This window comes from Rhinolophus sinicus, chromosome 15 (genome assembly GCF_057876585.1).
Source record: "Rhinolophus sinicus isolate RSI-liver-muscle chromosome 15, RSI-T2T, whole genome shotgun sequence".
NCBI lineage: Eukaryota > Metazoa > Chordata > Mammalia > Chiroptera > Rhinolophidae > Rhinolophus > Rhinolophus sinicus.
Genome location: NC_142515.1, coordinates 105,091,186 through 105,115,796, shown reverse-complemented (window position 1 = coordinate 105,115,796; position 24,611 = coordinate 105,091,186). Strand labels below are relative to the sequence as shown.

General features: G+C 45.0%; 1 protein-coding gene across 3 annotated transcripts; it reads left to right on the top strand.

Annotated features, from left to right (window-relative positions):
* The first annotated feature begins 174 nt into the window (after positions 1-174).
* PNOC (prepronociceptin) lies at positions 175-24,611 on the top strand. 3 transcript variants are annotated; one of them, XM_019733200.3, is made up of 4 exons: positions 175-399; positions 11,329-11,478; positions 20,336-20,726; positions 24,188-24,611. In XM_019733200.3, the coding sequence occupies exons 2-4, from the start codon at positions 11,353-11,355 to the stop codon at positions 24,271-24,273; spliced, it is 603 nt and encodes a 200-aa protein (XP_019588759.3). In that variant the 5' UTR covers positions 175-399; positions 11,329-11,352; the 3' UTR covers positions 24,274-24,611. The 3 variants fall into 3 exon arrangements, with proteins under 3 accessions (XP_019588759.3, XP_019588758.3, XP_019588760.3); XM_019733199.3 differs by lacking the exon at positions 175-399 and adding an exon at positions 565-670; XM_019733201.3 differs by lacking the exon at positions 175-399 and adding an exon at positions 565-670 and having other exon boundaries at positions 20,336-20,784.

Below are 24,611 nucleotides of genomic sequence, written 5' to 3'. Positions count from 1 at the left end.
GAGTTGAAAGTCTCAGCGTTTTACGTTGTGCCATGCTGTGGGTACCTGTGAAACGCCACCTGACATGGCCCATGGCAGGTAGAGCCACTGCCTAGAGTGACATAGTTGTTGCTGCCTGTGGGGCAGTGACAGCTGGAGGGGGCTTGGCTTAGCTTAGCTCTGGGCTTTGCTGAGCCAGTGGGAGCTTGACGTGTGCTTCCCCCTCATTCTGCCCGCTTCCTTTTCTTTACTTCTCAGGCTAAAAGGTTGTTCAAGGAGACTCGGGGCTTGGGGTCTGCTCATCACAGTCACCAGGAGTCTTTTTTTCTGACTGACTTGCCAGGGCTCCCCGTCAGTGTTCGCCGTGCTTCTGGAAGCGAGGGGAAGGCAGCTGTGGGATCCTGGCTGAACAGAGTCCAGGTAAAGCAGGCTTGAGAATGAATGGACTGATGGGGAGGTTGGGATGTCACAGGTCTGAGCACAGAGGCGGGGGGGGGGGGGGGGGGGGCAAGCCAGGAAGGATTGTAGGTTCTGTTCACTTGCTTAAGGGGGTCAGCGTGTGTATGTGTCATCGAGGTGGGCAGGGAAAGGGAGGGCTGTGCGTGTGGGGGGAGGATATATATGCTGGTGTGGCTGAGATCTCAGAACCGAGCCTCACATCCGAGGGAGCCGGGCCACTGACAGTTCTCAGGTAGGCAATGCATGCGAACCCCAGCCCTAGACAATCTGCTGGGAGCCTCTGGGAGCAGGGCAAGGGGGGGCTCTCTCCTCAGCCTCTCTCCTTTGTCCAGTATGAATGCTGCAGGCCTCCTGTGAGATGATTTCTTCATTCATCTTATTTTCAATGCTTGGATGGAGGGGAGGGGAGGCTTGAGGTTTTTATTCTGAAGACAGATGCAGAAGAAGAAAGAGCCGAACTTGGAGATGAGAAAAAGTTTTGATTTCCCAGATGTGGCCCCTACTTTGTCATTGCTGTCTGTTGAGAAAAGGTGGCCGTAGGAGTGAGGTTAGGGAAGGGGCAGGCTTGGGTGGGGGAGCCTTCCTCAGTGCAGCCCTGGGAAGCCCCCCTTGTCTCCTTGTGAGTGATTTCTCTGTGTGGCTGATTTCCTTTCTTTCCTTCCCTCATAGTGTGTTCAGGCTGGTTCACGGATCACTAAACTTGATTTGGATTTGGGTTTTAATCCTGAGCGACTCCTTCTCCCATATGCACCAAACAAAAATTGTTAGGAATGATGTGGGAAAATCAGATGTGGGGTGTCGTGCCGGACCAGTACCGTGTTTCCCCGAAAATAAGACATAGCTGGACCATCAGTTCTAATGCGTCTTTTGGAGCAAAAATTAATATAAGACCCAGTCTTATTTTACTATAAGGCCGGATATAATATAATATAATATAATATAATATAATATAATATAATATAATATAATATAATATAATATAATATAATATAATATAATATAATATAATATAATATATATAATACCGGATCTTACATTAACTTTGCTCCAAAAGATGCATTCGAGCTGATTGTCTGGCTAGGTCTTATTTTCGGGGAAACACGGTTGTAGTACATGGCTGATTGCGGCCGCCCTGTGTGACTTTCACATAGATTTCTACAGGGCTGACCTTGGACTCCCGGACCCTGAGTCGTTTTGGGGTCTCCTCTTTCTTTGCATTTTTCTTCTCCTGCCCATCTCTCCCACCTAAAGGTCTCTGCTGGGGTCCTGTGGAATACGACATGCAGAAGTCATCCAAACTCTCTCTCGCTCTTTCTCAGCCTCCTTTTCTTTCTCCTTCTTCCTTTGTGCATCTCTCTCCCTGCGTGTCTCGCTTCCCCTTCCTCCACCACACAGCCTCTCCTCCCCCACCTCACTCGGAACATGGGCAAGTTGCGGGGGAATTTCAAGCAAGGCAGGATGATTCGGGAAACGGACTATTTAAAGCAACTGCTTTGGACTCAAATACCCTGATCCTGGGCTTCAACATCTGTGTTTCGCTGCCTCGAGCAGCCCATAATTGCCCCAATTATAACCAATAACATTGTTCATGAGACTAACAAAAGATGAGCTTTCCACGGCTTTTGCCAGCAAGCCTAAACCAGAGTTTTCAACATAGAGGGGAAAAGTAACTGCCTGGTTTCTTATCAAAACCTCCCAAAGAAATTGCGGCTCTTTCTCACTGCCTGTGGGTGGCTGCTGCACGCACACTCCTTTCTTGCATTTATAAAGTATGGCAGGGAAATAGTCTATATGCCTCTACAGATGCTGTGATACCTTTAACAAAAAGGATTAGTGTTCCTGTGTGCTTGCTGAGTCTTCTGCAGGGTCCCTGGAATGCCTGTCCCCAAACCACCACCTTAGTCAAAGGAGCAGCTTCCCCTGTTCCATATGCTGCCCATCGAGGGTGCTATGGTGCAGCCTGGGGTCGTTCTGGGGGTGCGGTTTGTGTGTGGGGCAGCAGCCCTTGCTTTATCAGCTGAAGGCTGAGAGTACTCAGGTCTCTAGAGAAAGCTGGAGATTTTTCATTGTCAATGAAGGGAGTAATTGCAAGATTAGGCTTAAACCCGTGCTCTCTGGGGCCTATAACAGGAGCTGTCACAAAGCCATTACATATTCAATCAATCAGGTATTTATCTTCTCCACTCCACCAGGCAGGGGAGGCATGGGGGATGTGTGGCTCCAGTGGATTCAGCAGAGGTGATAATAACAGCCCTTTACTTTCATACAATGATTTACATATTAAACGCTTTCACACCTATTATCCCCAGTAACAGCCCTGCGAGGTAGTGTCATTATCTCCATGTTGCTGTTGAAAACTGAAGCCGAGAGGTTAAATAATTTGTTCAGGACGTGTCAGAGAGAAGACTGAATCCAGCCTTCCTGGCTCCCGTGCATCTCCTGCTTCGGACCAGGGGTGCTTACAAACTAATGGGGTTAGGGATGGGGCAAAACAAACACAGGGAAACAATTAGAGGACAATGCCATGCTGGAGTCCTAAATTGCCTGGTTCAGACAGCAAGTGCTGGAAGGACTCCCAGAAAGGAGCACTTGCCCCAGCCATTCGAGCTGGGCAGGGAAGGAGGTAGAATATGGATGGGTCAAAGGGTTTGGAGAGAAAGGCGGCAGCCGGAACAAAGGCACTAAAGGAGGGCAAAGGAATTAACATTGATTGAAACCTACGCTGTGGCATGTAGTGAGCTGAACTTGCCTATATGCTTATTTCATGCTAAGACACACATGCACGCACACATACCACAGGGATGTGAGGTTTAGGGTGTTCTACACTTTTATCAATATGATTCAGTGAGCCTCACCCCCAGCCCCCCAGCTGCCGAAGCCAGAAAAGGAACCTTTGAAATCTACCTGTTCTGGGTCTGGGTGGAGCTACTCGTCAGATATCCTCGGGGTGGGGGACTGACTGGGTCCTTCTCTCAAAACAGGAGTCATCATGACAACAGTGGCAGTGGCTTGAATGGCTGGGAACTCATTAGGAAAACTGAGTTTTTCTAAACCCTTTTATTTTAATGCCTAACGGTGCTCCCACAATCTAACATGAAGGTTTCCTTCTAACCACAAACTAGCTGTGAGAGTTGGGGCACACCAGTGTGGGGGCCACGTCAATTTTCTGGGCATCTCCCTTCATAGGCTATGATCACACTCAGTCTGACTTTCCATGGTATTCTGGTTTTTCAAATACTGGAAGCTGCCTCAGCATCACCAGCTCTGAAGGGCCTGGCTTGGCGGGTGAAGTGTAGAGCTTCCCTCCAAGGAGTCTGTGAAAAAGTCAGTGGATGGCCACGTAGCCTTCCCACCATGGCTCAGAGCCAATCTCCCCTCTCCTCACACTTGTCCCGGGTCCTGTCTCCACCTGGCTCCCATTCAGCCTTTCATTCATGTAGCCAAGAAGTGTGTGTGGCATTCCTACCGGGAGCCTTGCAGCTCCTGGTGCCTGCAAAACAGACCCATCAGCCTGTCCTCAGCTTCCTCAGAACTCACAGGCAATGTCACCTACTGTGGACCAGGGGTCTACACAGGGGTGTGAGTGTCCGACAACCCACTGGGCTTCAGAACATGGAGGCTTTATCTTTTTCGTATCGGTCTTAATTTTCACATTAGCCTGTTTTATCATGTGTACAACGTATAACTATTAGGTTGGTGCAAAAGTAATTGCAGTTTAAAAGGTTAAATTACAAAAACCGCCATTGACTTTTGCACCCACCTAATAAATCAATGGGGAATGCGTGCTCCAAAACTGATTGCTAGTGGTATAAAGCCAAAGAAGTTTGAAGATTGTCGGTCTAGAGCCACTGCTCTTCTGCTTGGCCGTATTTTCTCATCTTTTGGGAAAAAATACTGATTTCATTATAAAAGGAAGCAAATGATTTACAATATTTATTTGAATTATGTTGACAGTATAGTTGGACCTGTGGGCCAGAATCAGGAAGACGAAAGTTAAGAGGGATTCTTTCCCAACTTTGTGGAGGCCCTGATACAAAATGTGTCTGTTGGCCCCTCCACACCCTCTCCTGAGCCCACAGCTGGGCTGCTATTACGGCCTCAGTCCTGTGCTGCGTTGAAGTTGCTTCTTCATGAAGCCCTCATCTTCTCTCCCTCCTTCCTTCGTGCTTCCCCTTACCGGGAGAGCTAAAACATCTGGCCACTTATAAAATCAAAAATATTAACCATCTAATCCAACTGCCTCTTTCCGGAGAAGGGGAAACTGAGGCCCAGAGAAAGAAAGGGCCTTTCTCAAGACCCCACACTTATCGTCGGAGCCAGAGGTCGAACCCAGGACTGATTTCCACACACAGGGCTCCTGCTCATTCACTGCCCACCAGCAGGGGGCACACTTGGTCTGTGTAGGGTGGGGGACTTGCTTTGCCCTCCACCTCCTCTATACCCATCCCCTGCTTCCAAATGGAAATTTAGAGCAGAAAAGAGACCTTTCTGAATATAAGTGCATTAGTCAGAGGAGGAAAAGAAACTAAAGAGGCCTCCCTTGGTAATAGCTGGTGAACAAGCTAAGTGTAGGCGTCCTGTCTGCAATGGGTCAAGGAAGTGGGGCGTGTGGGAGACAAACCCCCGTGCTAGTGGGCAATGAAAAATTCCTCCATGAACTGGGCAGAGGCAACAATTAAGGGGGGGGGGCAGAGTTCCAGACAAACGGAGTTCCTCAGAATAAATGAGGTCCTTAGAATGAATTCACCTACACGAAGGCACATAGATAGTTACAGACATCATTGAGAGGTCTGGCGAGAGCACGAGCTTGGAAATCAGATGGGTTTGAGTCTCAGCTCTGCTACTCCAAGTTATTTCTCCTCTTCAAGCCTCAGTCTTCTCAACCATAAAATGGGGACAACATTTACCCTATGGGGTGGATGCTTATAAAGGAAATAGGACAATGCCTGGCACATAGTCCTCTATATGTAATAAATGTGATTTCTACCAAGTACAAATTAAGAGACCATCCCAATGAGATTCCACCAGAATTTACCAACCTTCCCAAAGCAGACCCAGTGTATGGAGTCCATGGTTTCTAAGAACACACGCTTTGAAGTCGAAACACCTGAGTGTAAGTCCTTCCGGCTCTGCTATTTATAAGCAGAGACGGATGTCGTTAGGCAAGTCACTTAACCTCTGTGAACTTACAGTCATCTCAAAAAAGGAGGGTAATATTAACCCTAGATTGTGGGGCTGTATATGAATATGAAAATCTTTTGTAACTTGTAAAAAACAATATCTGCCCATGTCGTTGATGAGAAGGAGGGGGACCTCTATGTCTTCTAGCAGGCAGGCTGCCCCTCTTCTCTTCTCCACTAAAAGCACCGAAATTATAGCCTTTCTCATAGGTCATAAGACAAAACTCAATTGACTTTTAGCTTCGGCTAAAGCTTCATATGTAATCCTCTAAACAGATAAGCAACTAATTATACTGTCCTTGGAAGCAAGATTACATGCAAATAGATTAAGGCTAAAACACAGTGGTATTTTATCTTTATAAACAGTGAGGCACAATTAAATTTGTGAGGTGTCATTACTGAGCTAAAAGGTAACGAAACATTTCTTTATTCAATATGAGATGTCCAGAGCTCTAATTATACTAGTATCGGCACATAGAAGTGTTAACTGAGTTTGGTTCACCAAGTGAAATACAAGCCATGGAAAATACAAGCATACAAGCCATGAAAAAATTCAAACATCAGTAGGTTTGATTTACTGATGGTCACTATTGTCCAATAAAACACCATCAACAGCAACAAAAAACCTGTTGTTACCTTCACTTCGCAGTTGAGAAGACTGAAGCTCAAAGAGGTGAAATAACTTGCCCCACGTCACAGAGTGTAAAAAAACTAAATATAAAAATCACTCATGAACTAATTATTTGCCTTCATTTTAATTGGCATTAACTTATATACAGACAAATAAAAAACACATAGCTATTGTCAAGCCTTCTTGAAGATGAAAAACGTCTATTGCATTTTTACTAAAGTTCAAAACCTAACTTAACCTCAAACACACTTGTCCTAGGTATTATGAGAATACCAAAAAATACAAAATGTTGCCCCTTGTATAAGGATAGTTACATATATTGTGAGTGTTCGCTTATATTAATCTCATTTAAATATCACAAACTACCTGTGAGATAGGACTGTGTGGTTTATGCCCATTTTAAGGATTCTATGAATTTCCGAAGAGAATGACTAGTGTTGAGTAGGGATGGTTTTTGAGTAATAATAGGTGGAGTCACTTGTGAACAGGGAAGGGTGGGACCAGCAGGGAGGGCCGGGCCAACACCAAGTAAATTTGACAAGATTACCCAGTGCCAAACCACAGAAGGCCCACATTTTACATGCAGGCAGGCTACCAAATGGACCATGTACTCCACGTCCTAGGAGCTCATCTTTCTTCACCTCTCCCTAAAAACTCATTTACAGAGAATTTGAGATAACAAATATCCGCCAATCCACCGAACATTTCCTGAACGTGCAAGTTGCCACGGTTAATGCAGTTCATGAAAAGCCTCAGCCGGAGGACATTTCATTAACATCTGTCACAATTTATCAGCTCAGCCTATGCAGATATTATGTGTTGGCAATGTTGTGTTAGGAAGGAAAGACACTGGTCCCTGTTCGCTTCGGTTTCCCTTCCTTCTGTGACATACAGGTGCTGCCATCATGTGGCCATAGAGAGCACAGCCATACCATTCTGGACAAATTCTACAAAAAAAATGTCTCCGGATTAGAAAGATTGAAATTTAGAAGACTAAGAAATATAAAGACTATTCTCAAATTAAACAAAGACATTGTCAGGCATTCCTCAATTTAAGACATTTGTGTATACGGTGGCTGTTTAGAACTCAAGACATATTTTGTCTTTAAAAGGACCTGCAAGGAGTGATGGGCTCCCATCGCTTGTCTCCCAACACCTATAGGACCCGTACAAACTTAGCATAAAAACGCTATTCCAAACCATGCCCCCATGCCCGTTTGTAACCTGTCTTCTTCTACCAGAACATGCATGGGCTTCCAGCTTAGGGTAGCCTCTTGCCGTGCTCTGGAACAAAACTAGTTCCTATCTCTCCCAACTCTAACTGAACAATTAGCTCACAGATACTTTGCCAGTGACATGTGTCCTAAAGTGGCTCCTGGGCCATGAGCACCCCGGGCCCCCAGTGAGGCAGATCCTCCTGACATTCCTGAACTCTACCTTTGATAAGGTAAAGGAACACGGCTCCTGAGATACTCCACTGCCATTTATCAAGCTGTTTTGAGCACTTTCTGTGTGCCTAGCCCTGTGCTGGGTGCTGGAGATCCAAAGAACCATAGAACATGATCTCTGCCCTTCAGAAAGTCACAGTCCAGTGAGAGAAAGAGACACATCAGTCCAGACATACAGTATAGCGTGATAAATGCCCTGCGAGAGACAACGATAGTATTATGGCGCGAAGGCTTTGTGCTGGGCTCTTTCTTTTATCAGGGTTTATATCATCCTTGGTAGGTGCCAGGTCCTATTTTACCTGCTTACACACATGAACCTGTTAATCGTCGTAGGAGATAAGTACTCTCATCTCCCATTTTTACACGAGAAACTGAGAGGTGGAGTGGGAGACCTAGGATCTGAACCCAGGCAGTCTGTCGTGATGAGCAGATGGGAAAAGGCCACTCACAACCACTCTGCAGGTTTGTTGTGCCTGCTTGACAGACAGGCCCCTGAGTCTTCCTTGCTCCCCACTCAGATGGGCTGCTTCGCCAGGCCATCACAGCAGAGATGCATGTAACTCAAACCAGGGGAGAGAGATGGCTTCCCCGAGAGGATAATTCTTGAGATGTAAATGATGTATATATATATGAGTTGGAGAGGCATATTCTAGACAGAAGGGAGTGAAAGATCCAAGACCTACAGCCATTAAGGACCTGATAGAGTTGGGAACTATACATGCTTCACTAGGACTAGAGGAGATACAAAGGTGAGTGACAGGAGATGATGCTTGAGAAGTGGACAGCAGCGGTGCCAAGTCCCAATGGGAGCTACAGAATTATCTTAAGTATGAAGTGACGTCATCAGATTCGGGGAGATGGTTTGGTTAGAGCCCAGATCATTAAGTGGACTAATTAGGAGCCTATCACAATAGCCAAGGCAATAAATCTCAACTAAAGCACTGACCCTCGGGATAGAGAAGAAAAAATGCATCTGAGATATATTCATTTTTATAGATGTTTGTGCTCATTATTCATTAGCCTGGGACATCCCATCATCTGCAGGGTAAAGCCAGACCAAACCCAGTAGGATGGCAAACAAGACCCTGTTCCACCTGGACTGAGCTTCTCTCCCAGCAGGTGCTTCCCTAGGGAGTGTGGGAAGGTGGCCCCCATACCCCATCTGCTCACCATCCCCTCACAGTCTGTGGGCCTGACTCCTCTCTGCCCGTGAAAAGGCTGTTTCCTGTGTCTGTCAGATGCCCTCTACTTGGTGCTCTTAGCAAACTCTTACTCATCACTTAAAACTCATCTCAAGTGCCATCTCTTTGACTTAAACACTGATTGAGCATCCTTCAGTTCACATCCTCTTGGTATGAAAAGCTTGGATGATGCACAAGAACATTGGGGTGGTCCCCCAATGTGGCCATGGGGTGACTTCAATGGTGGGATCCCTTCCTTCTATAGACTTGCTCCATGTCACATCCATATTCTACCAGGACTTCTCACACTTGAGTGTGTAGATGAGTCACCCGAGAATCTTGCTAAAAATGCAAGTCCAGATTCAGTGGCTCTGGGAGAGGGCCTGAGAATCTGAATTTCTAACAAGGTCCCAGGTACTGCTGGTCTGCAGACTGCATTTGAGCAGCAAGTCTTATATGTTTTCTCAGTATAATCTGATGAATAACCAATAAAGGCAATTAATTTTGTTTTTCTACACTGAACTCTTTAAATTTTTCTATTAAATATATTGGGATGACATTGGTTAATAAAATTACATAGGTTTCAAGTGTACAATTCTATAATACATCATCTATAGTGCATTGTGTGTTCACCACCCAGAGTCAGTTCTCCTTCCATCACCATATATTTGATCCCCTTCACCCTCATCTACCACCCCCCTCACCCCCTTACCCTCTGGTAACCACTGAACTGTTGTCTATGCCTATGAGTTTTTGTTTGTTTATCTTATTTGTTTGTTGAACTCTTAAGGTAAAATTTACATACAGTGAAATGCGCAGAATTAAACTTAAATTCAATGAGTTTTGGCAAATGTATACACCCCTGTGACCTACACCTCAATCAAGAACATTCACAACATTTCCAGAAAGCTCCCTTCTTTCCCTTCCCATTTAATCCTCCAAGTAAAGACGGTTCTAAAGGGGCCCCATATGACGCAGTCCAAAGAAATAGCTTTTTGATTCAGGAGACTTGATCACAGGATATATTTAAAGAGGAACAGGGAAAACTGCACACCTTTCAGGCAATCCTACATCAAGAACATAAACTACTGCTCTAACTAATAATCACTGTTGCTATTATCTTAGAATAGTTTCTTTGTTCAAATTTCAATAAATAACTCGAGGTACCTGGGCCTGTGCTTCGCATAGAACAGCAAGGTGAACGACCATGTTGGCTCTGTGCTCAGGAAGCTAGCTTGACGTCTCGCAGGGGAAACAGACAAGAGCTCGTGCTGGGATAGGTGGCATTCTTAGCCAAGGCAGGGAGGGCTGGGGAGGATAAGATGAAGTACATGAGTCATTCATAAATCTCATATTTTAGACATCTCACTCTTGCATGTCACTTTGCAAAACTTCCCTTATCTTCGCCAAAGCCCTGTGACAAGACAGGTACCAACCACTAAAGCCATGCACTGCTGAACGCCAGGGATATGTTCTGAGAAATGCATCATTTGGGGAGTTTATGGTTGTGTGAACACCAAAGAGTGCACTTACACAAACCTAGATGGTACAACATCTAGGTTGTACAGTATAGTCTGTTGCTCCTAGGCTACAAGCCTGTACAGCATGTCACTGTACAAAACAACACGAGACTAAATTAAGCACAAGAGAAAATAATGCCATCAAGAGACACAGTAAATACGAGATGTACGAGGCTGCTGCCGGCCCAACACTGCATACTGTTTTGTAGCAAACTTTTTTTATAAGTAGAAAGCGTGCACTCTAAGATAGTGACTAAAAGTATAATATACTAAGAAAATAAACCAGTAACCATTTTTATTATCATCACCAAGTATTACATACTGTACATAATTGGATGTGCTACCCTTTTATATGACTGGCAATGCAGGTTTGTTTCCACCAGCACCACCACAAACACAGGAGTAATCTGCTGTACTATGATGGTATTATGACATCACCAGGCAACAGGAATTTGTCAGTTCCATTATCTTATGGGACCATCGTTCATATACATTGTTGGCCGTTGACTGAAACATCGCTATGCCATGTAGGACTACATTCCCCTTTTATAGCTATGAAAACTGAGGCTTGGGAGGTTGTCTGAAGGTCACACACTGCTGAGTTGCAAAGTGAGACCTCTTGCTCCCCGAAAGTGCTCATGCATATCGAGGCCAGCTGAGTGGCAGGATCACGAGAGCGCTCTCCCCAGGAGCACAGACACTACCCCCCCCACCCCCCCCACCCCCACCCCCGAACAACAGGCCTGGCTGACAGAAGCGGGCCCCCTGTGGCCTTGACAATCCACTCCCTCTTGCGAGGTGAATCTCAGGCCCTGGAACTGTCCCTTCCAAAGAGTGTCTCTCTTGCATCCCCTGTGTGAGGTCTCCAGCGCTTACTGGCCGCCACACAATGGCTGTTCTAATTGCCACACACCCTTCCTTGTGTTTTAGCATCTTGCTTCCCGTTCCTGCACCATGAAAATCCTGCTTTCTGACCTCCTGTTGCTCAGCCTCTTCTCCAGCGTGTCCAGCACCTGTCAGAAGGATTGCCTGACCTGCAGAGAGAAGCTCCACCCAGCTCTTGACAGCTTCAACCTTGAGGTAGGTCCAGGAGCGTCCAGGTCTTCTCCTTCCTCCCTCCTCTACAGCAGCCCCAGAATGAGAAACTCAGGGCTCACCCAGAGGTCACATGACTCACCCAGGGTCACACAGTCCATAGGAAACAGATTCAGATTTGAGCATCTTCTGAAATGCAAACCCTGTCATCTTTCCACTTTACCATGCTCAAATAAAGATCTCCCCGTGCTGCCATTTTGCTCCCATAATTAAAATAGTGCATACTCATTTTAGAGAACTTGGCAAATTAAAGAAGTATAAAAAAAGAACATTAAATCCCACCAGTCAGAGAAAGAATTCACACTCAATCCCACCAGTCAGAGAAAGAATTCTAGGTTTTTCACTTGCTATATCACACCAGGATAATTTCCCCATGTTATTAAACATTATTTTAAGTTATTTCTCTCTATGAATACAGTATAATTTGTTAACCATTCTCCTGCCTGCTGAACATGGATGCTGCCCTTTATTTTTAACATTACAGATAATTCAATAATGAGCACCTAAATGCTCTTTTATATTTAAAATTTTGAATTTGAGGTGCAAATCCGACATTAAATTCCTTTTCATTTAAAAAGCTGCTTTTTCAAGCTGTTTTTATCTCAGTCGAAATTCCTCTCCTATTAAATCCAATGTAACTCAATTAATTTTTTTCTTTGCAGTCAAATAAGCTTCTTTCAAAAGATGCCATGTTTCAAACTCGACCTTTAAAAACAACCAGAAGTAACTACTGTTCCTTAAGGCAAGTGTACAAATATAAAAACCAAGTATTTGAGTTGGGCTAATGTACTTGCGATCAACAGACACAGCCCCACAGGCCCAAACATCAAGCTTTTCCAGCCCCTTGAAAACATGGTTTTTAAGCCTGTTTTCTGAACAGTAATAACTATTGCATCATGAAAAACATCTCCAGATAACCCATTCAAAGTTAATCCGTCCCTCTCATTCATCTTTTGTGGTTTTTCTGAGCACCTACTATGTGCTAAGCACTGAGCTAGGGCAAGGGATCCAAAGGTGAGCAGATGGATGGAGCTTGCAACTAGTGGGAGAGAAGAACCCACAATCATTCCATGAGAGAATAATTACGGGCATTTGGGAAGCACAGAGCCGTGAACCCCAACCTAGTCTAGAGGGGGAGAGAGGGCTTTTGGAGGAAATGAAGTCTCTAAGGAGATCTAAAGATGAGTGGGAGTTAAGAGGAAGGGTGTGAGTTCCAGGTACCCCAGATAGTGGAGAGAGGCATGGGGATAGGTGGTGAGGGGAGAGCACGTGTTCAAAAATGCCTATAGGAGGGAGGGGAGTGGCGTTTAAGGAACTGAGAAAAGCTGAGTTTGGCTAGAGCACTGAAAGCCCTCATGTCTTCTCTGTGCATCCCAGAGAGGTATAAAAGTTCATCCAAAAACACTTTCCCTTGGGCTTAGTAAACAGAGCAGGCAACTAGTTTACATGTAAATCAGTGAAGGAGTCGATTAAGCAATAATCTCATAATTGCCACACTGTGAATGTTCTCAGGTTGCAGCCTAGACCAGACTGAAGGTCCTGCACAATTCCAGAAGCACTAGCTTTAACTGCAACCCTTTCTCTCCCACTCAAATAAGCATTAGGACTCGAACAGATGTTTGGACACCATGTCCATAGCAGCATTATTCACAACCTCCAAAAGGTGGAAACAGCCCAAGTATCCATCAACAATGAATGGATAAACAAAATGTGGTATGTACACACCATGGGATGTTATTCAACCTCCGTAAGGAAGGAAATTCTAACGCATGTAACAAGATGAATGAAGACATCATGCTAAGTGCAATAAGTCAGACACAAATGGACAAATACTGTATGATTCCACTTATATGAGGTACTTGGAAGAATCAAAGTCAGAGAGAAAGAAGTAGAGTGATGGTTGTCAGGGGCTGGGGGTGGGGGGAAAGGGCAGCTGGTATTTCACAGGTATGGAGTTTCAGTTTGGGAAGATAGAAAAGTGGAGATGGATGGTGGTGGTGGTGGTGGTTGCACAACGTTGTGTATGTACTTACTACCACAGAACAGTACACTTAACATGGTTAAAATGGTGAGTTTGATGTTATGTGTATTTTTCAATTTAAAAAAAAGCATGAGGAACTTAATTGTAAGGATAACCCTGAGTCTGCCTTAATGAATTTTTTTCAAAGTAAATCATTCATGGATTTAGTCATCTCTTTGCAACAAACATCACATTTGATTGTGAAGCACTGGTGAGCCTTCCCGCCCCCTTATACATCATGAGCTTAGCTTGCACTGCACTGAGAAGACGGCAGCCAGCAAATACAAATTCTCTCCAGGATCTGTCTTCAGTCTCCCCACTTGCCTCCCACCTATGCTCCTGCCCCTTCTCTTCTGCCTTCCATTGAACCTCTGATTTTCCTTCGGGACATTCTCCTTCATTTTTCTCCTCTCCCACTTGCTCTTTTCTTCCCTTCATTGTCATGTTTCTAGAACAATTTCGACTTTCACCCGCTTGCTGCTGCTTAGCTGCTCTCTCTCGGACATCCCCAGCAGCGCCTAACCACTGCATCCCCAGGTGGGTTTGCAGGCTCCCTTCTCCTTGTCCTGTCTTGGTGAACTTGCCTGGCGCTCTTCCCTGATGACTCTTGTTTTTCTGCCTCCGTTGGGCTCCTGTTCTTCTCCCCAACCCCTAAATATAGTGACTACCAAGATTTCCTGCGTCTTACCTTCATGTACTCTCTCCCTCTGAGATGCCATCCCCGTATCCAGGCCTTCAGCTCTCACCAGGCTGCAGGTAACTCCCAAAGGTACACTCTGCACACGCTCCCTGCTGGGCTCCAACCACCTCCCACAGTTCCCGTAAATCCCGCCTTCCCATCCTGGCCTTCCCACTGCTCCAGGAGTTTGCTTTGCCATCTTGCGCATGCCCCTTCCTCCTCCCTACTTCAAAATCCTGATTAAGTTTCACCTGTTATGGGAACACTTTGCTGATTCTCCACCTGCCCCCAATAAAGCCAGCCCCTCCCTCCTTTGTAATCTGGCAGTTCCTTGTTTCTGCTAGTCTCTCACTATAAGGGGTGTGCTTCCTTTGCTGATGGTTCTGGGGATCCCCGCACGTAGCCCAGTGTGTGGTACAGAGCAGCACTCAACAAACATGTCCCAAGGGAGTTGTAAAGTTGTAAGACTTTTAGTCTCCTAATAGGTACATCCACTGCAGATGCTGCAGGAGTTTTACATTGGTGTCTTTCAAAGCAGGTCAAGAATTTGGAGCATGTTTCCATGTCTTAATCTCTGGGATCCAGACGACACTGTTAGTTACTTGTTTGAAACAAGTTAGGAAATGGCCAGTTTTAGCCTCACAGTGAGGGCTAAACCCTTCTCAGTGCCTACTAACCCCCCAGAGGATCTGGCTGCCTAGTTGTTTGGTTTCTAGTTTGTATTCACTTTAAACCGTGTGTTTTTTTTTAATTGTATGAAATGCCTCGAATGTAGACAACCACATCTCATTTCCAAATCTTGTAACCCTTGAGTGTGTCCACTCTGTAAATGATGGGGGGACTCAGATATTTCATCAAGGGTCACCTTCCCAACCCCTCCACCAAATTATATAATGCTGAGCAATTCCCAGAACCCCTTGGACCCGTGGCTTCATCAAAAATTCCTTTATCCTCACTCCAAGTCAATGATCCAAGTATGGATGGCTTTTTATTAGGCTATAATTTTGGTCGGTAAATGACACACACCAAACCCATTGCAATGTCCTGGGCTTTCACCTAATTGTGAGTGGTACTTACCCCATCAGCTCAAGTAGAAAAAAACTAGATTCACCAAGTTGTTTTAGAGATAAAGAAAGTAACCCCCCCAAAAAGATCTGGGGGAACTTATTTAAAACTTCCTAAAACTCTATTAATAGCAAAAGAAACTGCCTTCTGATAAGTGCTTTTTATCTTCATTACATCAAAACCCTTAGTAGTTGATTTGTAGTAGAAGTTTTTTCTATGTGTTTTTCTTTTGCACTATTCGTGTGCTGGCCTACTAAAGTCGGCCCTCAGATATTCTAGCAGAACCTCCTAAAGCAAATAGCTTCCAAATGTCTCTTAGTCAGAAGTGGTTTTATTCTTCAGTAGTAGAAACTTGACAACCTCAATGAGCTTCTTTTCCTTCCAATGGGCTCAAGTGCCTGTTCCCTAATCTTTGATTCCAGACATCCAAATGGTCCTTTGCTCAGTTTCCCCACAATCACAGCTTTACAGATCAATTTGGCATCAATCTGAGACTTTCCAGATGCTCAGCCACACTCGGGCTTAATATAGCCATGTCATCAGTAAGGGCTGTGGAAATGTGTCCAGCTCACTTAGTAGGTTATTAACCCATCTCCGAAAAGAGGCTGGTGGGTCCCTCAGACCAGAGGGTTTGGCATTAAGCTCATATGCCCATCTGGTGCTACAAATGCTGCTGTGAATTTGGATTCCTCATATTTCCCCAAAACCTCTCCTAAATCACGAGTTGAGATGATTTTGTTAGTACCTAATTCATCTAACAGTATGTCAAGTCTTGGTATGGGCTATGCATCTGGTTTGATCATTGAATTTCATTTTCTCTGATTGACACACAATCTAATTACCATCTGGGCTTAGAAACCCAAGGGCTCACAGAAGATCCAATAGTCTTAGGTTTAACAACTTCCACCTGTTTCTGTAAATTGAAGGACTGAAACAATTCGACAAGCATTTCGGAGCTCCTATTCTGCAAGGATTGGACCAGGTGTACTCAAAGGTCCATTTCATCTCTAAAATTCTATAGTCCTACTGGCTTTCCTAGTGCTATCCATGCTTTCCTGCTTTCCCCTGGGCTATATAGCGAACGGCTTCTCAGACTCACCACTGCGGACATTTTAGGCTGGATAATCATTTGTTGTGGAGACGTCCTGTGCATTGTAGAATGTTTAGTAGCATTCCTGGCCTCTACTCACTAGCTAGCAGTAGCATCCCCTCTACTCATCCGCCATGTGACTACCAAAAATGTCTCTAGACATTGCCAAATGTCCCCTGGGGGACAAAATCGCCTTCAATTGAGACCCACTGCTGTCAAGTAATAACCCAAGAGGATTATGATCTGAAAGAACATGTTACAAATCGGTTCTACCCAGTTTTCTTCAAAGTGTTTCAGGAGCAGGTTAAATACAGACCCATGTGACCGTTTTCTGACCAATTCTCTGACCAACGCGTTACCTGATGGCTTCTTCCTCCTCAGAACAAGTTCCAAAGCAGGATTTCTCATAGTCCAGCCTGAGAATCACCTGGGGTGCTTGCTAAAAATGCACATTCCTGGGCCCCACCCTTGGCTTACTGAATCAAAATCTCCAGGAGTGTATGCTAAGAATTTGCATCCCAACAAACTCTAGTACGATTCTTAAAGAACACTCAAGTTTGCAGCTGACGTTCTAAAGTCTGCCCTCCCCATCTATGGAAGCTGTCTATCATTCTTTCATATCCAGTGACACTGCAGTTGTGGAAAAAGTCGTTTCTCTATGTATCTCTGCTGAGTTGGCACTGACCATGTATTACTTCTGCCTGCTTCTCTGAGGAAAATCTAAATGGAAAGGGCATGCTCAGAAAAACCACAGCTTGAGTATCAGTTGACAACATCACCACCTCTGGCTAGCAGGTGGGCTTGGCAAAGGGTGTTCCTTGGACTCCTTACCAGGGAAGGAGAGCAGCTCTCCCACTGGATTCTGGCTCTTTCTCCTCTCTGGCCCAGCAATTTTGAAAATGAGCAATTTTCCTATCAGAACCTTACCGTTTGGTCTTATAGGATCCTATTCTCCCATTAATTTCCATCAATTCCCATTGCAAGCACACAGAGGTCGTTGAGTAGGAGACGTCCTGGAATGGGATTCGAGACATTTGAGTTCTTGTTCAGGTTATACTGTTATCTAACAGTGTCATTTTGGACACGTTACTGAATCTCACTGTGACCTGTGAACACGGACTACATCAGTGGTTTCCAAACCTGAGCAAATTTCAGAATTAACTGAGTTTTGTAAAAGTAAGTTCTAAGCCCTAGTTCTATTCTTCAGGGATTTAACTGGGTTTTGAAATTCCATGTTTCTTTTAAAGTTCTGCTGATGATTTGGATTCACACCCAGGTATGGGACTCATTGGACCAGGTGTCACCTAAGGTCCCTGCTGGTGCTAGTATGCTAGGGAGGGCTTGGCTGATTCACAAGCGTTGGGGCCACTTCCCGGTGTGGCCACTGGGCAATTTCAGCTGCAGATTCCTTCCTTTCTTCTGTTCATTCTCTCCGTTTTTCATCCTCACGAGGAACTCCACTTTTCATCCCGGGTATTTGATGCCTGGAATGTATACAGATCTCCCTAAACCTGAGTCACGCGGGGAATAAGGTGCCATTCAGAGAGAGACACAGAGAGACAGAGAGACCAAGCAAAAGGACACCCTTGGGATGGGGAAAGTGTATCAGAATTATATAATTATATAATATAGTATAATTATATAATATAATATTGTATTATATTATATAATTATACTATATTATATAATATTGTATATCAATTGTAATTGAAAATGTTTTTTAAATTAAATTTAAAAAAAAAGAATTAAATTCGCCCACTAGTAACAAAGACCTAAAGTAGCAGCGGCTTAAATAAAACAGAGATCTGATTCCTCATGAAGAAGGCAGGAGGTAGGCCGTCCAGGGTTGGTATGGCAGCTCTACCTCACCACCAACGGCCCAGATTCCTCTCTGTTTCACCAGCCTCATCTGGTTCCAGCATGTGATTTCCATCCTCTGAGTCACTTCATGAATTCAAAAGGGCACGAGTCAAAATGTCTGCATTCTAAACATTAGGAAGCTGGAGGAACGAAAGGAAGAAGGATAGAAGGATGTTTTTGCCCAGCTAATTCCATCCCTTTCCCGGAAGGTCCACCTGGTCACTTCCATTGATATGTCATCAGCCACCTCTGGCTCCAAAGGCGATTGGGAACCATACATGTTGCCTTCAGGAAGAAAAGTAGGGTTTGTTAGTAAGGAAGAGGGGAGATAGGTACAGAGTGGGCAACTGGCAGCCTCTGCCCCAGAATGGAGCAATTGACAAATTGCACTTAAAATGCAGGTCAGACATTTTGCTGGAGATACTAGAGAGGGATCAGAGCAGTGTCTGGAGCCCAGGAGATATTAGGTGCTGGATATATAGACCTGGGATGCCCTGAAAGGAGTGGTGGCCAAAATCACAGAAATGAACAGAGTCACCGAGGGGCAGAGTGATAAGAAAGATGAAAAAAGTTTAAAAGTAGTCTGAGCACAAATAGTGTGAGAGGTGAGTGCAATATCAGGAAGAATTTTCAGGCGGTCCACATTGCCGAATGCTACAAGGTCAAGGGGAATGAGGGCCACGTAGGACCATTGGACCTGGTGAGTGAGAAGTCACTGGTGGTCCTCAAGAAGTAAAGTTAGTGGAGTGGATGAGGGTGGGATGCAGATTTCAAGGACTTGAGGAGTAAGTGGAAGATGCTGAGATGGAGGAAGAAGTATAGACCATAATCTAGGAGAAGCTTGGCAGTGACAAAAGGGAGTAAGGTGAGGGTCAGGGGTGGCAAAGGCTTGCCAGGAGAAGTAGGATTGAACGAAAGGTTTTTTAGGGCTTGGTAGAATAGCCTGGGAGGTGTGTGCTCTAAGCTATCTGCACACCTCATTCCTTGATTATGGATCAGGTGGCAAACCTTGCCCGCAGAGGCACCTGTGCCACTCTGAACACCTGGGTGAGCGTTTTTGCTCCCCAGATGGAGGCTAACAAGCACATACACCAAACTTCTGATGTCCACGCCTCCCCAGACAGAGCAGTAACTCTTGGTGCCCTCTAAGCCAGACAAAAAGTTCGAGGTTTGATAAAGATGCTGTGGCTTCCCACTGCGTGATGGTAAGGTCAGGTTGAAGTGAGATTTCCAACTGGCTAAGGCCAGAAACACAGAGAGAGAAATTGGGGTGAAGTCAAAACAGCAAATAAGAAGAAAAGTTGGAGGCAGAGGCTTGCAAGGGACCCAGAGATAAGAACATGGGAGGGTGGGGCAAAGGCCAGCAACAGTCAGGAGGGGTCCAGGAAACGTCACGCTTAGGCTGGTGATCCAGATGAGATGTGAGAAACCCCTGGAGAGGCAGAGCAATAGGAGAAGTTCTCAGGAGCCTGGCAGGTCTGCTGGATTTTATCTGATGGTCCCTCTTCCCTACCTGGAACCAGATTGCCCAAACTACCTACATCCCACAGGGCTTTGAACTTCATTTTCTATAAATGATGCACTGACAGTCATGACTAGGGTATGTGGGATGAAAAATTAACACCAGGATTGATCTTTACCTGATGACCTTAAAAATAATCATCCATGCAGGTTTAACTACATGCTTTGACATCCCCAATTTCCTAAACCAATCTGACCTCCCCCAAACCTGATAAAAGAAGAAAATAAAATTCTTCTTTATCGGTGACCATCATGAGCTGTGTCTGGATCCAAAAACTCAACCAAGGCTCTAACAGGGTGCAGTTTCAGTGCACGTATTCTGTATTAACTTATGTGTCGTCTGGGGTAAGTTAACCTGACCTCTCTGAGACCCAAGTTTCTTCATTTGTAAAATGGTAAAACTGGGCCAGATAATTTTCTGTTTCTTTCCAACTCTGAAATTTTATGAACCTAAATAACTACATGTAACACTGCTGCACGGTACTCAATAAAGAGATGTCTCATTAGTAAAGACATAGACGATAGAGGGACTTTATCTCCTCATTGCCTTGGACTAATAGACGTCCCCCCTGAGTCTTCTCCCCTCTTCCCACCTCTATCTTCGCAGGTGTGCATCCTCGAGTGTGAAGGGAAGGTCTTAGCCAGCCCTCTCTGGACTCTGTGCACCAAGGTCATGGCCAGGGGCTCCTGGCCACTCAGCCCTGCTGACCCAGAGCACTCGGCTCCCGCTCTTTACCAGCCAAGGGCCTCTGAGACGCATCTGAAGAGAATGCCCCGCATCAGGAGCCTATTCCAAGCACAGAAAGAGACAGAGCCCGGCATGGATGAGGCTGGAGAGATGGAGCAGAAGCAGCTGCAGAAGAGGTTCGGGGGCTTCACCGGGGCCCGCAAGTCGGCCCGCAAGTTAGCCAACCAGAAGCGGTTCAGTGAGTTTATGAGGCAATACCTGGTCCTGAGCCTGCAGTCCAGCCAGCGCCGGCGCACTCTGCAGCAGAATGGTAATGTGTAGCCGGAAGGGGAGCCCCTCCCAGCTGCACCGTCCACTTCAACCCATGAGTGAGTTGGGCAGGAATGAGCTGGGGGCAAGAAGAAACCGCATATACCCAACTGTCTTAGTACATTAACCACCACCACCCCCACCCCCACCCCCATACACACACACACACCACACCAGCTTAAGGTGTTTAGCTTCTAGGCACCCTGGCAGGCCTGGGAGGTAAATTCACACCCCTGCCTCCTTGCCTTCTGCCCACCCTTTCTCTAGGGAGCAAAGGATTTTTTAGGATGGCTCCTTAAGGCTGCCCACTGCCATTTAGAGACTGGTTACCATGGGGATAATAGTAGTAGGTTAAGAAAACTAATTCCTCTATAGCTCTCCAGGAGCTTAGTTACTATGGGGACAGTTAAGTACACCAATCCTATACAATTGCCTTGGCAACCATTCAGTTCTCCTTTCTTCAGAGACTTTATCTCTAAGAACAGTTTGCTGGACCTACCCTTCGTCGTTCCCAAAGAATCTGATTTCTGTAGCTGTGATATTACTATTTCACCTTCAAAGACAGCTTCGCTATCCTCTTCTCTCCCCCTATATCTCAAGGTGACTGGATTCCACGGAAACCATGAAACCATCCCACTCTCCCCCAGTCAAGGAGTTCTTGTTAGGACCAGGAACCACACTTTCTGCTCTTCTTTCTTCCACTCATCATGTGTACATCCAACCACCTTGCCAGATGGGCAGATTCCTTGAGGTCAATGCCATTGTTACTGAGCAAGGCACTGAGAATTTGGTCAAACTGGCCCAGTAGCTTTTAGAATAGGGACTAAGGGATCATCACCTTTCCTCACTTTTCACTTCTTTCCGGTGGCCATTTTATTCTGTTGTTTGTTTGCATGTTTGCCCTTATTCCTCTCTCCCTTCTGGTCCATTCTTACCCCCACAACCATGCTTATACATGTACCTATAATACATACCAGAGAATAAACATCAAAGACCCTAATCTGTTTTTTTATTAGTTTCAGGTGTAAAAAACAACGTACTAGTTAGACATTTATACCCCTCACAAAGTGCTGACCCCTCTCCCCCAATCTATTACCCCTCTGACATCATATGTAGCTGTTACAATACCATTGATTCTATTCCCTATGCTGTACGATACATCCTGTGACTATATACATATAGTAACTTATAGTTGACCCAAGACCTTAATTTATTTATTGCCCAGTCATTACAAACTCACCTTTCCTCAGCCCATCAACCTGTGTATAACTTTGAGTGGCACGGGGAGATAACACAGTGGAATTTTCTGAATATCTCAGAAAAATCCATCAAGCCTATGTGTCTTAATTCATACATGGGAATCAGATTGACTGTAGAGTCTCATGCCTCTTCTTAAACAGTCTAGAAATGTGCCTTAACAGAAACAACTAATCAGTTGGTTGAAAACATCCCCCAAACCTCACCCAAGTGGGGCTTTCCTCTAAGAGGCATGAAAGAAAAAAGCTTACATGTGCTGTTTTATTTTGCATCCTGTATGTCAAAGGTAGCCATCTCGTTAATAATCTTCCTTCAAAGTACACGAGTACATGTGTTAATCTTTGACACTCACCCTTCAGCATGCAGGCAGCCCACGTTAGCTCTTTGCAGGTAGGCTGGCTTGTTTGCAAGAGGTCCATTGCCAAATATGAATATGTGCTTTAAGTTGTCAGAAGGCTGCTGTGTTTATTTCAGTGAAATGAGTAATCTCTGGAGGCCCTGAATTAACCTGCACTGTTTTTAAAGTCATACTCTTGGGTCCTTAACAAGCATTCTATTTCTTCCTACACCTTATCAGCAAAGTACCCAACAATAAATCTTTCAGAAGTAGCACAGATTGAATTCTTTCAAATCTTAAAGACATTCCTCTTTATGGTGGCTCTTCAGGGACACTGAAATTCATGTCTAATTCTGAACTACATCCGTTTTCTTGACCTAAAGACAGTTTAAAATCCGTCACATTAGCAGGAATCAATTTAAAAAAAAAAAAAAAAGAAAGAAAAAGAAAACTGTTCGAGCCTCCATTCAGGCAATCGGTTTTTCTCATTTTCTACCAAGCTTCCAACTGAGAGGCACTGAAACAAAACTGGTAACTAGGTTTTGTCTGCTGCTTTGCTCAAGAGGTAAACTTGATGGAAACATTAACCAGCTCATTTGGGTTTTACTGATTGTTCTCGTTTCTCCTTCTGCGCCATCTCTCTATTTCTTTTGCCACATATTCATGGTTGCTAAGTTCCAATATGGATGTGTACTTAGGAGTCCGTGACAGGTGGCTTGAACCTTCTCTTTAGTCACCTGCACACACCCTAACCAGCCTACACATGCTTAAGTTTTCTCCATCTTGGGGGAATCCTGTTGCCAGAGCTGTTCTGAGCTGTCCAATACAAATCTGGGCTGATACGACTGGGAAAAAATGGGGCTGCCTAACGTTGAAATAGGCTAAATAAACCTATTTGGAAAGTGTCACGATGTGCTAGAAAGCAGGGACACTGGTGCAGGGCCAGTCCTAGACAGAAAGGTGAGAACGGCACAACTGGTCCGGGGTCTGCGGTCCCTTTCCCTGGCCCTGCACTGCCTCCTCTCTTCTGCTGCCCCAGCCCTTGACCCTTCTAGACAGTGGAAAGCGAGCAGATTCACTCATGGTGAGGAATTAGTGAAATCAGGCTCAAAGAGCACTTGCAATATGAGAGCCATAAGTGAGGGCATGATTTAGCCTCGACAAATGAATTACTATGCATGGATTCCAAAGACCAGGGATAAGAGAAGTGTTTCTGGGCAGAGGGCCGATCCTGAGCCTTTCAAGTCCAAACCCACACACCTCCCCTTTATTCTGTCACTCATGCCAGTAGATTGTGTAATAGTCTACTATATAATAGGTCTGTTTATATAATAGTGTGTGTACACATGCATGTGTATACACGTGTGTACACATGTGTACACATGTATGTGTGTGCACATATATGTGTGTATACACACATGTGTGTATACACACACACAGAGACCGAGAGCCAAAAAAATGTATACACATTTTGAGAAAGGAACAAACTATGGAAATTGTAATACTCAATATATACCAATAACAAAGAATGAATACAAGTCACATTTGACTTCTGCAGTTACAAGAGGTGCTCAAAGTGGTTACCGTCAGCGTCCAGACTCTTCTGATTACAGCGAACTACTGCTTGGGCAACACTGACCAGTACCGACTTGTATACATTTTTTTGGCGCCCCCGGTGCATATAATCGGGCAAGGGCAAGCAGGTGTGCAGAGCGATTTAGGGAACACTTCTTGTTTCTTTAGGTGCTGTTTATTTAGTTGGTAGCTTTTCTTTGCCTCCTTCCCTTTGCTCAGTCACTAGGACAAATAGGACTGAAGGATCAATAAAACTATCCGGTTTGCCATTTTGCTCATTTCTGTCTCCCCAGGTGTCCGGGTGATCCCCAAAACAGCATGTCTGCAGCCCCAGACCTGCCGGCTGGGCCTCAGGATTCCTTCCTCCCCACGGCACTGAGGCATGCTTTGCCTCATCTCCACCCCCGAGGGTGCAGAACCACGCCCTCTGGTTGTCTTTCCCTCCCCCCCACACCCCCCATGGCATGTTTCATGACAACATTGTTGCTACATCAGAGTGTATTTTTGTAATTCCTCCAGCTAACATTTAAACAGCCCCATCTTTCCTTCTTACCCGCCTCTTCCCTCTTCTAGGGGTGGGTTAAAGGAACAGGAAGGACATCAGCCTGGGGTTTTGACTGGTCACTGCCATAACTTGTTTGTAAAAGAGCTGTTCTTTCTGATTGTTTTAAACAGCTATTTCTCCATTAAACTTCTACTGAGCAAATGGTTCATAAA

Bases quoted from the DNA above. Each gene is read 5' to 3' on its own strand.
- PNOC (XM_019733200.3), top strand. From the start codon at position 11,353: ATGAAAATCCTGCTTTCTGACCTCCTGTTGCTCAGCCTCTTCTCCAGC. The intron at 11,479-20,335 runs GTAGGTCCAGGA...CTATCTTCGCAG, and splicing joins TTGACAGCTTCAACCTTGAG to GTGTGCATCCTCGAGTGTGA. The intron at 20,727-24,187 runs GTAATGTGTAGC...CTGTCTCCCCAG, and splicing joins GCGCACTCTGCAGCAGAATG to GTGTCCGGGTGATCCCCAAA.